Source organism: Anser cygnoides, chromosome 2, assembly GCF_040182565.1.
Source record: "Anser cygnoides isolate HZ-2024a breed goose chromosome 2, Taihu_goose_T2T_genome, whole genome shotgun sequence".
In the NCBI taxonomy this organism is placed as follows: Eukaryota; Metazoa; Chordata; class Aves; order Anseriformes; family Anatidae; genus Anser; species Anser cygnoides.
In genome coordinates, this window is record NC_089874.1 from 66,080,494 (window position 1) to 66,095,492 (window position 14,999).

Genomic DNA, 14,999 nt, shown 5'->3' on the forward strand with positions numbered 1-14,999 from the left:
TGCCATGTCTCCTTGCTCCTAGGCTGTTGTAGCCTATCTTCGTGCACAGCTGGACCCGCTTGAAGCGTGCGTTAGCTCATCTGTCACACAGGGCCAGGCTCAGAGAACAAGCGCCGCTAATAACAGAGCCAGCCTGCAGGAGCTCTGCTTGCAGCATTTCAGCAGCTGCTAATCCATTTACAGGATAGCTAATCAGATTGCTCAGCTCAATACCGCAGAGACTTCAAGCTCCACAATTGTAATTGAGCTGGCTGATGTGTATAAGCTAGCTTGTGGATGAAATCCAGCCAGCGATTACAGTGGAGACACACTGTTGTCTGCTGCGGTCCATAGCTACTTTCTGTTTCGTAGCTCTGCATTACTTGTGTTGGCCTAGGGCACTTATCTCAAGACAAGTTTTGAAGCTGGGAGTTTAGTCTCAAAATCAATCGTTATTTTGGGTGGCTGATGGGGCTTAGAAAACCTTTTTTTGTCTTTTTAAAGCATGGGGGCAGCGTGGTTCTTTTCCCTTAGTGTAAATATGTCTACAGTAGTTTGCATCCAGATTTCTTAGTTTAAGAGCAAAGTTCTGTGTCAGTCTCTCTGTTTAGGTTAACATGTTCACAGCACTGCACATGGAAAAATTAAACCAGAAAGCATCAGTTTCATATACTGTTTTATGTAGTTCTCATTCTGGTGTGAATTGTCGTGTTGAAATAGCTCCTTTACAAATTTCCCATGCAAATCACATAGGTTTGTTTGGTGGTGGTGTTTTTTTTTTTTTTTTTTAACTTTTCTTTAGCTTTTGTGACTTCAGTAATCAGGCTAATCTGAAATTCCCCCCCCTCCCCCATTAAGACCCTCAAATAATAATTGACATAAAGGAGAAAGCTTAGTGTGCTTTGGGATAGTGCCAGAAACTGGTACCAGGAAGATGGCTTGTTTATAAACTTTAATTTGGGCAATATCATCTTCATGCATTGCAATAGGAGCGATGGAGAAGTGCTAAATGCATTTAGCACTACTTTAAAATGTGATCTGAAAAATGAATATTTATAGAATCTAATAGTGACAGTAGGATTTTCTGTTAAAAAAAAAAAACATACAGAGTTTTCCTTGAAATTGAAAAAGATTATAGCTTCTCAAAACCTCAGAATGTAGTGAATGTTTTCAGGTATTATGTTTTAAGAGTACTTGGATCTAGAGCTAAGTGTTTATACTGTGTCTGATACTACCAGTTTTACTGAAACTGTTCTGTTTTCTTCTAGGTGAATCTGGACTGGGAAAATCAACATTAATCAACTCATTATTCTTAACAGAATTATATTCCCCGGAGTATCCAGGTCCTTCACACAGAATTAAAAAGACTGTACAGGTACGTCTTGGGGCGGAAGACTGCAGCTTGAGTAAATTAACTTGCAATTTAGTGACATAAAATGATACAGTTGTCACATTAGCACATGTGTTTTAAGTAAGTGCAGCCATAGTGTAAACCACTGAGAAATATTCAGGGTGTCACTCAGCGTACAGTAACTACACAGAACTTTCAGGTTATGAAACTTGTAGGCTGTTGAAGGGCGGGATCCCTGAGATACTTTGTGTGCTGCTTGTGCTTTAGAAATGTGATACAGGTGCAGTCCTGTCAGGAAGTGCCTTATTATCAATTTAAATATTAAGTATGTATATTAGAAATACTTAAATGTGTGCTAAAACCTCCGACTGTTTAAGGCAGGCTTTTAGAAACCATATTCGGTCTTTCTACTGACTGTAAATCTTTTGTGTAAAAGTATTTGGCAATATTGTGCAACCTGTGTCCTTTGTGGTACATTTTTTACCTGTTGTAAGTTGTTATTCTGACATTTGTTGGCCTAGGGTGAACCTGGCTGACTTAAGCACTACATGGGCAAAGACAATGTTCTTGCAAGTGCATGATACAGTTGAAACACGTAGATCAAAAAACTGAACTTGATTGGTCTGTTTTCTGTAATATTTTGCTATGAATCAATATATTTTTCCCTTAAAAAAAAAAAGTATACTGTTTATATTATAAAAATGTTATTCAAAAAGAAAGTGAAAACTGCCTAATACTAAGAAATAGTGAAATGTCCTCTTAGTATTGTGGGTGGTTTAGGAAATTCCTGCTCTTCAGCATGCTACTTTCTGCCTCAGCAGTTGAGCAACTGAGTAGGAACAGATGAGCTCTGCTCATCTCCCTTGATGCACATCAGTCACTTGTTTAAGATTTTGGTGAAGACAGCTTGTGATAATCCAATTTCATACTCGCCCCCTGATGAAGACCAGGTTATGGCTCGCAGTTGCTGTGGTCCAGCATGGCTCCACCAACTGCAAAATGTGACAGTCTCAGAGCACCTCAGCTATGTCTGAAGTTGTTGATTACTTACAGAGCTGTCATGAGGGGATTAGGAAGCCTATGTTGAGCTAGTAGGTACTCAAAACTCTAAAGAGAAGCTTTAAAATTAAATGTTTTTTTATTTAGTCGAATTGGATAACACTACTCCAGTGGTATGACCCACTGACCTTAGTGTTTTGTGGGCTTTTTGTTTTTGTTTGGAGTGTGGGATTTTTTTCTTCAATCTCAGAAGATTGGATAATTTCATTACCAGAGGACCAGGAAAATGTTAGTTATGCTCATACTTGAAAAGGTTAAATAAAACTGCTTGTCAATTAGGTCAACATCAGGCTTGAATACTAATACAAAATGTATTTGTGGCAGAATATTGATTTTTTTATTATTATTTTATTTTTTATTTGGAGGAAAGTTTTTGAACATCCACAGTTTGATGATATATTTACATTTCTCTAAGCTTTGGCCATGTCTATTCAGCTATTTTGTCAGTTTTAATATAACAGTGACTGACAAAATGGGCTTGTTAGCCTGTTAGTAGGGGTAGTAGAGGATTATTTGAATTAGGCTGGGTTTAGGTACATGGTTCAAAGAAATATTAAGTGGTGTGGAAAAGCTGCAAATAGTTTATTTCTAGTATGATACACTTATTAAGGAAAAGCGATGAAGCTTGGTGAATGCTGGAAAACTTATTGGTAGAAGGGCTTTGTGTGATTTTGCTATTGTTGATTACACATTGGTAGCTGAAGCTAAATCAATTCAAGTTCATTGGGAAAAATAGTAAGAACTTACATACAAACTAAAATAAAAAATTGCAAGCCAGCTTTCAAGTTAACTCAGCCCATCCCTGACTAATGGTGGATCGTTATAAGGAAAACTAACTGAACACTCTGTCTGTGGAGTTTCTGGAATCCGAGTTAAGTACTTTCATCTGCTTGGTTGCAAAATTAGATAATGTAATCATCCTGACATGTTGCATTCTTCAGAGATGAAACTGTCTTATTTTAGTTTGTAAGTGAGGATAAAATAGTCTGCCACTACAACCTTGGAATCACATACAAAACAGCCACAATTGCCAGCACATAGCTTCCAATCAAATATGAAACCAAAGAATTAGCAGCAAGGAGCTGCTCTTTGGATCAATGGGATCTGTGCTTTTTGCCACTGCAAACCTTTCTGAATTGAAAAACACAATGCTAAGGGTTTTGGAGGGTAGAGGTGAAACAGACTAAAAATTTTAGGATGTAAAAGCATCCTAAAATCTTGGTGGTAATAATTTCCTGTTCTTATATGGTGGGAACCATTTATTGATTAGGCATCGTGTAACAGTCTCAGATAATTACAAAATGTATTTTGGGCAATGTTTGAAAGCAGTAGTGGTTTAGTGTTGTTTTGTGAGGCAGATTCTTTGTATTTCTTTCATGGAAAACATAGAAAACAGCTAATAGTAAATGACTTGATGTCAGATGGATGCAGTCTTGTTTAATCCACTGAAGTTCCTCAAGCTGTAACGTGTGCAGCATCACAGAACTCGGTGCAGCGCTAGAGGACAGACCAGCGTGACCCAGCTAGCAGGAGTGCATGGGAAAATGGCCGCACGGAGTAGACTTTTATTAAAAAGTTTTAAATTCCAAGGCTTGAACTAATGTTTTTCCATGAATCCCTTGGGAATACTTGTAAAACCAGATGATAGGATACAGTTGGATGCTTAACTATGAATGACACTCGTTTACAGAGATTTTCTGGATCTTTTCCAGATGTTGCTGCTTTCTGTGCCTTTGACCATGTATGGGCACATCCATCCAGGTTACAAAAGAAAGATACAGAGGCTCTATGGCAGGTTCTTCACCTGCTGACTGTCACCAGCCATCTCTACTGCTTACAGTGTATGGTGGATTTGATCTGTCTGTCCCCCATGCTTTCATGGCACACTTACCTAGGTGCACTAAGTTTCTTGTTCTGTAGGTATTTGAAAGCTCTGCAAGATATCTGCATGAATTGATGAAACGTAAGAATTTAAATCCCCACCACCTAGGAAGATATTAGTGCTGTCTGCAGATAGTCAGTTACTGCACGCCACTTGTCAGAAGGTGACTTCTGGAATTTAGCCACACTTACAAGCATACAGGGTCAGGAAAAACATGTGGTGTGGCATTTCTAAATATCTCCTGACCTTCCTTTTTCATTGTTGGAAACACACATTCAAAATTGTACTTGATTAATTGCTTTTTCTGAATAAGCATTCCACTATGAGAGTGTAATAATTTAATGATTTTTGCTGGGAATTTGCGTGCCAGTGAATAAAGTCAATACCTTGTAGCACTTGGCAATACTACAGTTCTTAACCTTATCATCTGCAGTATTTTGAAAGTGTTACAGGTTTCTTATGCTTACAGAGAGCTCAGTTATGTGAGGGCTCTGTGGTTACTGCATGCAAGATAGCAAAAAGAATTCAAGGAATCAGAAGTTAATCTCCTGCGTGCTAAAGCTTGTGAGTGGTAAACTCTTGGCTGAGTTGACTGTGTGCCTGGGGATTACTGTCTTGAGTTCTGGCATCAATTGTGTACAATAAAATTTCTCTGTAGTGCTCTCGAGGGAAAAAAAGATCTATTCACCACAATTAAAACTTAAGTTTTTCAAATGCTGCATATGCATTCCCAGGCTCTCACTGCTTTCCTTCTGGAAGGATAGAAATTGTGCAGTTATTGAAAGGGTAACTTGGTGGTGTCTTAGGCTGGTGGGTGTTGTGTGTTTTGGTTTTGTTGTTTGTTCTTCAATCTTGTCTTAAACCTTCCCAACTTTGTGGTTAGGCACGTTCTAGCAGGAGATGGAATTAAGTGACCTCCAAGTCCATTCCAATTTACCTTCTCCTGTGACTAGCTACCCAGATAGCCCAGTGCCGGGAATTCTTGTTTTGTGAAGATGTATTAATGGTGGTTTTTTTTTTTTTTTTTGCCTTTTTGTTTGGTGAGGAACCAGCTGATGATTACTGCAGGCTGCAGACAGCCATGGTATTGTTGTATTTGTTAGTCAAGACCTAGCAGCAAAATAGATAGGTCTGGCTTGGAAAGGATCCTTGCTGAAAAGTAGGGGAAAATAGTGTTCTACAAATTCTGAGATTAAATACAGAGCCCCAGCTTCTTTGGAGTTATTTATTGCTGTTTTCTGTGCTTCTGAACATCCTCTTAATTACAGTCAGTGTTTTACTTGTGCAAGAGGTATTTAGTTTGACTTTCTGCAGAGTGCTAATTTATCTTGTAGTTTGGAGTTACATCACATAACCAGTGACTGCAAAGAGTTTGCAACAATTTTCAGGTGTGGTTGTGAGCCAATCCATTTCAGCTGTACAAATAGTTATGTGCAAGCACTTAAGTAGCATTGAGATCTCTCAAATCTTGAGCTGGTCAAGAGACCATCCAGATGGGATTCATTATCCAAGTTTCTACTCCCTCTGAAAGTTCATTACTGCATGTTCTCTAAGGGTTCACCTAGTTACTTTTAACTTAATTTTCTCTCCCCAGTTAATGATCAGGAGGCTTAAGAAGTATGTTAAGCAACACTGTGGCGTAAACATCTGCAAACTTATTTGCAGCCACTTGCTGTTAGGAATAAATGGCTGGATAATTAATTTCTTGATTCTGCATCAAGAAAACAGCTTCACTAGTAATTAAGAGAAATTGTCTTAATATCAGAAAAAGCGTGATTAAATGTGTGAGCAGTTCAAAAGAGCCAAAGTGCTAATGTGTTTTTTTTGTTTTGTTTTTTGTTTTTTTTACTGCTGTGGATCAGACTGGCTGATATGTCAGTGCTTATAGCTCTTTTCACCAAATGCTACTTTATCAGGGCACCTGATGCTGGCATTGTCAATAATTCTTGAGATATTAAGTGTTAGCCATCCATTTGTCGTGTAGCTTGAGCTTTCTGTTCCATGACCTGCTTCCTGCAAGAGGATGGAGCTGTGCTGCAGATGGGTAGTCACAACTCGGGCAGGCGCTCCCACACCCAAAACTTGCATCATGTTTTGTGCTGCAGCAGTTGCCATGTTGAGTCAGGCTTCCATCCGTGCCCTGAGCTAACAGAAAACCATTACGGTCACGTGAGTTCTGGCGCAGCAGATTGCAGTGAGATTGCATTACCTTCCCATCTCTCTGCCTCTATAGCAGGAAACCGTCACTTTCTAGGATTCCTTTCCAAAGCATTGCACTAATTGAAGACAAAGAAATATGTTTTTAAAAAGATACAAACTGGACTAGAGTATAGCTACGTTTCTAGCCTAGTTGGGTTGTTCGGGCACGGGGGGTTTAGCTCTAAAAAGTGTAACTTTATTTTAGATGACCAAATTTAGCTATTTCATCAGTTGGTTATTTCAGGATGATGCCTGGTTTATGAGAATGTCTGGATCGAACTCTCTCTCTCTCCCCCCATATATGTATTTTGTACTGACATCGATATTGTTGTTTAGAGTTTTTCCTCTTTTGAACCAGAGTTAAACTATTGGGACATTTTATATGCTTAGATGGGTTCTATTACTGAGTTTAAAAAAAGTTGTGATTTAAATTTAAAATGTATGAATCAACAAATATCAAAATAATTTTGATTTTATAAGCAAAGCAAGTTGATTTGAAGCAGAAAGGTTAGCAATTCTTTATCAGACTTCTTATTCATTGAATTCTTTTCCTAGTGTTTAAAATCAATGGCTAAATTGCTAAGCATTTAATCTCATTCGTTTTACAGGTTGAGCAGTCAAAAGTTTTAATCAAAGAAGGTGGTGTTCAGTTACTACTTACAATAGTTGACACACCAGGATTTGGAGATGCTGTGGATAATAGTAATTGGTAAGACATTCTTTGTGTTCTCCCACAAAAATACTCTATCTTTTTTGTATGTGTGATACAATACCCTCTGACTTTTTTCAAAATGTACACTTTGATCTTCAGTTAAAATGTTCATGGCTTTAAACTTGTCTGTAGTTTTCTATTAACTGAAAACTTAGACTACGGTAGTTTCTATTACCATTATGACTTGACTGAAACACAATCAGCTTCTCTCTAATTATCTTTAAAGTGAATGGAACATATAGCTCTCTATCAACATTTCCAGTATGCTAAACCTACTTGCATGCTCTCACAAGATTTGACCAGAAAGTGTATTCCTATACTCTCCTAAAGTATTTTCTTTAATGCTATTACAGTGATGGTAATTGTGTTTGAAAGGGTTTTTCAGTGAGCTAGCAGATTGTATCTGTACAGCTATGTAACTTGATTGTATGTTGAGGAGCTGGTTGCTTAAAATATACTGTGTTGAATTCTTTTAATTAAAAAAAAAGTCATAGGGGAATAGTGTACATTTAATTCTTAGCAAAGTCAGACTTTTTTTTTTTACATAAGTGATGTAACTTACAGATTTTTTATTCATGTAACCTCTGCAGCTGGCAGCCTGTTATTGACTACATTGACAGTAAATTCGAGGACTACCTGAATGCAGAATCTCGAGTGAACAGACGTCAGATGCCAGATAATAGAGTGCAGTGCTGTTTATACTTCATTGCTCCTTCAGGACATGGGTTAGTATTAGTGTGTTTTGTTTCCTTTCTCTGTCTATATCTCAGACAAACACCCAGATTTGGCATTCTTATGTATGAAAAATTCCAGATAGGGGCTTATTAATGATCTGCAGACCATGTTTAATTTCAAAGATGAACTTACTTTGACTTGTCAAACATCAGCAAGCGTGACAGGTAATAAGTTAGAACACCAGACAATATGATGGCACATTAATTGCGTAACAAGAAAAAAATAGAACAATTAAAAAACACTTAAGTATTCAAAAGTGCCAGGATTGCTTCTGATATGTATGTCTTTGTTCAAACACATTTAAATTTCAACTGTAGAAGCTGGTTCACTTCTCAGGCAACAGGATTTTTCTTTCCCTCTGAGGTTAATGATAAATCGAAGATGGAAAGCTACTTGCATCCTTTTAAGAATGTTTTATTCACCTGGAGTGTAATCCTTTGACTAGTGACAATTCCAATATCCATGTTCTGGATTTTTTTTTCCAATTATTATGCAATCCTCCACCCCTTCTAATTTTTAACTTGATCAGACTTCTGTCTAGTGGTGGAGAGAGAGAACTGTATTTCCAGGGCGTATTAGATGAAGGCCAGCTAGATCTGAAATTTTTTGCTTAGCATTTTATTGTATTACAAGTGATTAATTTTCTCATAGTCTTTAAGTTGTACCTTCAAAACCAGGAGGAGGAGAAGATAAGTAGCCTATTCTGTTGAATAGATCGAAAGTAGTAAAATGCTGTGAAGGAAGTAATGAAGAAATTCTGAGGAATATTCCTCTGGTAGTGAAAAAAGCCCGTTGTTACATTCAGCTTTTGTAGTTAGCGTCTGAATGGTTCTAATAACCATTTTGAACTAGACAGACTTCTAAAATTTGGAAAGAAAATGCTCTTTTTCTAATGTAGACTTGTCTTCACTAAACTTTTTTTGATCAATGTGTGTGTTTGTTATGTCAGTTTTATTCAATGTGCATGTCAGTTTAAAATTCAAACATTTGAATATTTAGCAGTTACTGGCTTTTAGTTGTGCCAAAGTAAAATTTCATGTAAATAAAGGGAAATGAATCTTCCCTTGTGTTAGTCAATTTTTTTGAGCATAGACTTGACGTTCTTTAAAAAACATATCTTTTTTTCCTCCCTCCTTCTGTAAGTTAAAACTTTCAAAACCCATTTAAGGTACAGATTGTTTTGTAAGGAAGTAATGTTTAAGATAAATTAAGTTTTGACTCCTGTCTGTGAGACGAAAAGCTGGAAATGTATGTTCCCTACAGTAGTATTTCATCTTATTCTTGAAAATGTATAAAGTTGAGTTAGGTTTGCCTAGTGTCTTTCAATTTCTGAAGTAAATGATTGGAATTGTCATCTAATTATGGAAATGAATGGAGCACAGAGAAAATTGGTGCTTCTGTTAGCATTCATTTCTTCTTTTAAGATGTTCTCTTCTCTGAAAGAACTTGTTTCTTAGCTGTATTTTTCTGGTGGTGGTGGTGCAGTCCTCATTGTGTCTCGTGTGCGGACTGCCCATGTAGCTCATCAAGTACAATACTCATCACTCTTAATGCACGGGTCTGTTTACAGTGAGTTAAAGCATTTGTAGGTGAACTTGCTTTTGTTTGTCCTTAGGCCTTTGTATAAACCAGTTTATGATTTATAAAGAAGAGAAGTTGCAGGTTTGGTCCTTCATAGAATCATAGAGTATACCAAGTTGGAAGGGACCCACGAAGATCGAGTCCAACTTCCATCATTTGTAGCTGGTACCCCCACAAACATCTGAACTAATGAGTTTGTGTGGGGCAGGGGGAGAGAGTGGAGGGGCTGGTGGGGGGCCTTCTAGATGAGTGAATGGGGTGATAATGAATTGCAGCCTTTTTTTGTAGTTCTGTGTTCTTCACGTGAAGGCTTCCTGCTTCAGTCTCCACCTTAAGAGCAAGTACAGTAGTTGGGAACTATTCTGCTTTGGCAGCTGCCCTTCAGCCAGAAGTTGATTTAGGTAGCTTTTTGAAATGAGAGGGAAAGCATACAAGGGTGAGTGGATAGCCACACCAGTGCTCTTAAACTAGACATGCATTAATGTTAGCTATTCAAAGGAAACATGCTGCAAATTTCAGTGGCAAGTAGAAACTGTTAAACAGAAGATAAGTTTTCTGTGATGTTTTGTTTATTCTTTTATGTGTATATGTATATGGTTTGGAGGAGAGGCTAATTTGAGTACCAAATGAATCTGTTCCTAATCCTAATTTATTTAATATGAGAAATAATCTTGTTAAATCCTTTAAGTGAATCCTTTAAGCCTGACTGAACTTGTTATAATTCTAAAGCATTAATGCATCAAAACCTGTAGCTTTACTTTAGCAAGCAGGAACTATTGACCATTTTGACCCGTACCTGGTGTTTTGATGTACTTGTGTGGTGGGTTTTTATTTTTTAAGTCATTGCCATCCTCTTTCATAACACTCTTTTGTTAAACATAGTACTTTAGAGACGAGATACTTCTGCTTTGTTTATATACAGGCCACAGTTTTAACTGTCTTTAGTGATATATATATATATATATATAAAAGAATCTTACAGCTCACTCTCAGGAAAGAACATGTAAATAAACATAATTTTCAGAAAGTAGAGCTGGATATGTGAACACGGTATGATTCACAACTATAAACTCCTACCAAGTCAGGCTTTAAATAGGACTATTTTTTAGCTAATGACACGAGCTTTGCAACCTTGGTAGAAGAATTTTGATCACTTAATGAGTGTAATTTCAGCTAGCAGAATTCTCTTGACTGCTTAGTAACATTAACTTACGATTTACTTTCCTAGCATTATACTATGCTAGGGAATTCCTATAGCAGTTGCTGGTAGTCTTTTTTGAATTTCATTCAAGCATCTATCACTTAAAAATCAGTGCCTTAAGAACAGTTGTCAGGACAAATCCTGAATCATTTGTATGTTCTTGTTCAAAGCCTTGCAATTTATATTAATTAATGCTGTCTTTCAGACTTAAGCCTTTGGATATAGAGTTTATGAAGCGCCTGCATGAAAAAGTGAACATAATTCCACTCATTGCCAAAGCAGACACACTTACACCTGAGGAATGCCAACAGTTTAAAAAACAGGTGAGTTGAAAGATGAATATTTACAATGCGGGCTGATTTAGTAAGCCGGTCCCTATGGAAATGGTGAGATTTAACTTCTTGCATGCAAAATTTAAACCCTGAAGCAGTGACTTGAGACAGCAAAGCTAAGTAATTTATATCTCTAGATTTAATTATATTTCTTGGTGAAATCTTGTTTCTGTCCTCAGGGAAAGATGTTTTAAGTGTAGCATGATTCTTGGCAGGTGAAGTATTTCACTGCTGAGATAAAAATCAGTAAGGTAGTAAGGGAACTTTCAAGATTTAGGTGCCTAACAGAAGTTGTTTAAAATAAAGAAAAGAGAACAATAAAACATCCAAACCAACTAATCAAAAACAAATGAAGAATCCCCAAAACACATACAAAAACAGTATTTAACAGTATTTACCCTATTATTGACTTAATTAGCACTTCAACATGTGAGTGAATGCCATGTATTTATTAAAGATACATTAAATATTAGCTTAGAAACAGTATGCCTGTGTTAAGCTTTGGGCTGTAGCAATGTATTTTAAAGATGGTTAGATAATTGCAACATCGATACAAATGACATTTTCTTTGTGTTTTTACAATAAATTTAGTAGTAATGCTTCCCAAGTGGATTGTTTTATTTCAACTATGCAAGGAGAAGGATAAGGAGAACACAGAACAGGATAAAATGAGACATGAAGTTGGTTTTGTTGAACTGAGTCCCGTCCTAGTTTAAAAAAACACAGGCTCTGGAAAAAAAAAGTTGGCATTAAGAAATGCTGTGCGAAAAGCTCTTGATTTAAGACTTAAAATGCAATGACATTTTCTGCCATGGGGAAACGTAGGCAAGATGCTGTAGACCTGAAGTCCATTTTGTTTGCGTTTCAAGTGGTTTTTCCTTGGATGTAACCCTGTGTAGAAGGGGGGAAAAATGGTAGAATGCAGAATGTTTCTTAATACATATGTAGCTTTATCAATGAGTTGATGTTAAATATGGCAGACTTTCCAAAATGAAACTTTGAAAAGAAGTCCTTGCCTGAATTGGAAGCATATATTCCTTGTAAGATTGCAAACTCATGAACCAGAAATATTCCCAAAGGCTCTGCAATGTAGCTGTCAGCTAAATGGCTTAATACTTTTCCATTCTAAAATTCTGGAAAACTAATCAGCTTGTTTCTAAAAATATGCTTCAGACAAATCAGGCACCAAAACAGTAAAGCCTCATTTTTGATCAGGCTGTCAGTTATTCTTACGTTTTCATTAGTGCTTGCAAATATTTTTCAACGCAACTTGCCACTGGAATCAGTCCATCAATCACAAACTCTATCTAAAATAGATGATCTTGCTTCAAGCAACTGGTGCTCAGGTGAGCTGGAAACAGAAAAGAATAGGTGTGACAGCAGTAGCTGTTGTGGGAATTCAAAGGGCTGAAGTATGCCAGCAGTTATCTATTCAATTTTTTTATAACGTATTCAGTTGCTAGACTAGTCTGAGAATTTAAGTTTGATGGTATTAGTTTTTGCATGTGCAGGTGGAGCAGCCATTTGTGTAAATCTTCCTGTTGGCCCAGATGTAGAAAACTGCTGGTTGATTCTTGTGCCTTGCGTTGATGGATAGCATTCCATTAACTATGAGGTCTTTGGCTCTAATCTGCAGTCTCATGCCACAGGAGTGATGTTCCTGCTAATAATCCCTTGGAGTAGCCTGATGGTGTTAAATGTGTACAAGTTCTATGATGTAAGTTAATCACCTTAGTGTGCAAAGAGGGAGAATCAGATTGCAGCAAGAAATAAATTGTTATAAGACTATGAATTCCTCAGGCAAATAACATGTTCTTGTTTTTAGATAATGAAAGAAATCCAAGAACACAAAATTAAAATATATGAATTTCCAGAAACAGATGACGAAGAAGAAAGTAAGCTTGTTAAAAAGATAAAGGTAAATATATTTTTAACTGCTTCTGTTTCCCTTTGACTTGGGGGGGAGAGATGAGAGTGAAAAGCTTTGTTGATAGTGAAGAGCCCACCAAAATGTAGAGGATAAAAAGAAGTAAGTCTGTTCTAAGATGCACTGTTTCTCATTTGAGAGAATGAAGTTCTTCTCAGAGATTTACTTCAGTCCTTTAATGGGTGAAATTTAGAATGAGAACATGAGATCACATTCTCATTAATAAACTTTTGAAAGATTATTTGCTTTCTTTTTATTTCATCCCTGTTTGACTTCTGCGTGCCTGCCACACTTCATTTGACTGTGAACTTGGTAGGAGGCAAGGATCCTCTTTCAGAGAGGTGTGCAGTGGCATGAATTGCATGCATTGCACTCAATAGAAGTGATGTCTGACCAATTGATATACCAAAACCTTAATTTAGATGACTAAAGGAAATCCAAACAACTGTTGGGCTGTCAGGCTGCTGCATGACTTCTTTGTTTACTTGTGGTTTTTTGGTTTGTTCTTTCATGTTGAAGTCCATCATATGGATGGACTTCACTTTTTTGCTCAGTAGCTTTAACAGCCTATAAAAGCTTTTACATCTTTTGTTACTGTGGGAATCGCCTAGGATAGATAAAACACAAATAGCACAAATGAATGCTATTCTGGGACTAAGATGTGCTAGCCTCAAGGAGAAGAGGAAGTATAAAAGCAAGGATGAAAGTCCAAAATATTTGGCTTTGTATGCTGTTCCTTTCAGCTATTTGAAGCTGCTTTTGACTACTTTGCTTGTTATACTGAAAAGATTTTTGCTTCAGCTGAAAACAAGAACCTGAGTGAGTTTTTTTGGAAAATGTTTGAAAATTGGGTGCAAGATCCAGTCAAAGTAACAAACCTTGTAGCCAGTGGGGATACAAATTGATAAATAATTACTGTGCAAGTTAATTAAATAGAAAATGGTTTTGCCTGTGTAGCTTACCAAGTAACAGTAGTGTCTGCTTCTTACCCAGATTTACAGTATGTGACAGTATGTAGGGAATTTCAGAAAGGTGTATGTGTAGAATGTGTGTAATAAAAACAAGTCAGAGGTCAGTAAATGCAACTATTCTGGCAGTTTGGGCAAGCTGCACTGCAGTGTTACAGCACCGAACTGCCCTCGGTCAAGTTTATACATGGGTATGCTTTTGGTATATTTTTGCATTAGAGAAGTTTGATTTTTAAAGCAATACTTTATGTTGTAGGATCGTTTACCTCTTGCTGTGGTAGGTAGTAATACGATCATTGAAGTCAATGGCAAGAGAGTTAGAGGAAGGCAGTACCCATGGGGAGTTGCAGAAGGTAAGGCTTTTTCATTATTTGTAGCCATTTGAAATGTATTAGGATGTTAATCTTTATTTGAAATGTTTTTAAAATGCTTGGTTTAATGTGCACTGGCTGGAAATTTATTGAACGTACCATTTTTTTGTTATTCTGACAGGAACAAGGTAAAGGTTCAGCAACGTGTAATTTTGCAAGCAGATTCCTGTTGAAGCGTCACTGAGGAATTGTAGAAACCTGTAGTAACTTATTACAGTTCCTACATAAGATGAGGCTTAAATTACAAGTGTTCACTAGCATTCTTATTTTAATTTCTTTCGTATAAACTGTGTTCATTTCTTGAATCCTTTTTTTCAGGGTATTCACATTATAAATGTTAATTTGATCAGCTTGACTAGCATAAATTCAATTTAAAGTTTCTGGAAGAATTAAAAAAAAATTCTTACACCCAAATTCTTATACCCATCAAATACCCAAAATATATTAGCCTTAATTGTTGGGGCTTAGCAACAGGGAGGTACCTTGTATTGAAGTAAATAGTTTTCGCAGTTCCTTTTTTTTCCTTCGTTTAGACCTTTCTAACAGTAGAAAATAAGCTTTAAAGGTAACGACGTTCTTCTGACAACCATTACTTGTGCTTCAGATCTATTTACCTATTTGAAACAGCACATGAAAAATAAAGCTCACACCATGCCATATAAATGAAAGAATTGTTATAAACTTGTGTTGTTTTTCCATGAT

The 14,999-nt window shown here is 36.8% G+C and overlaps 1 protein-coding gene across 4 annotated transcripts in view; it reads left to right on the forward strand.

Annotated features, from left to right (window-relative positions):
- The window catches only part of SEPTIN7 (septin 7), a 65,768-nt gene that overhangs the window by 37,724 nt on the left and 13,045 nt on the right, over window positions 1-14,999 (forward strand). For all 4 annotated transcript variants that reach the window (XM_066992279.1, XM_066992280.1, XM_066992278.1 and 1 more), the window contains 6 exons: window positions 1,248-1,354; window positions 7,079-7,179; window positions 7,773-7,907; window positions 10,905-11,022; window positions 12,857-12,949; window positions 14,183-14,279. In XM_066992279.1, the coding sequence (XP_066848380.1) occupies window positions 1,248-1,354; window positions 7,079-7,179; window positions 7,773-7,907; window positions 10,905-11,022; window positions 12,857-12,949; window positions 14,183-14,279 (651 nt within the window). The remainder of the gene's footprint in view (window positions 1-1,247; window positions 1,355-7,078; window positions 7,180-7,772; window positions 7,908-10,904; window positions 11,023-12,856; window positions 12,950-14,182; window positions 14,280-14,999) is intronic.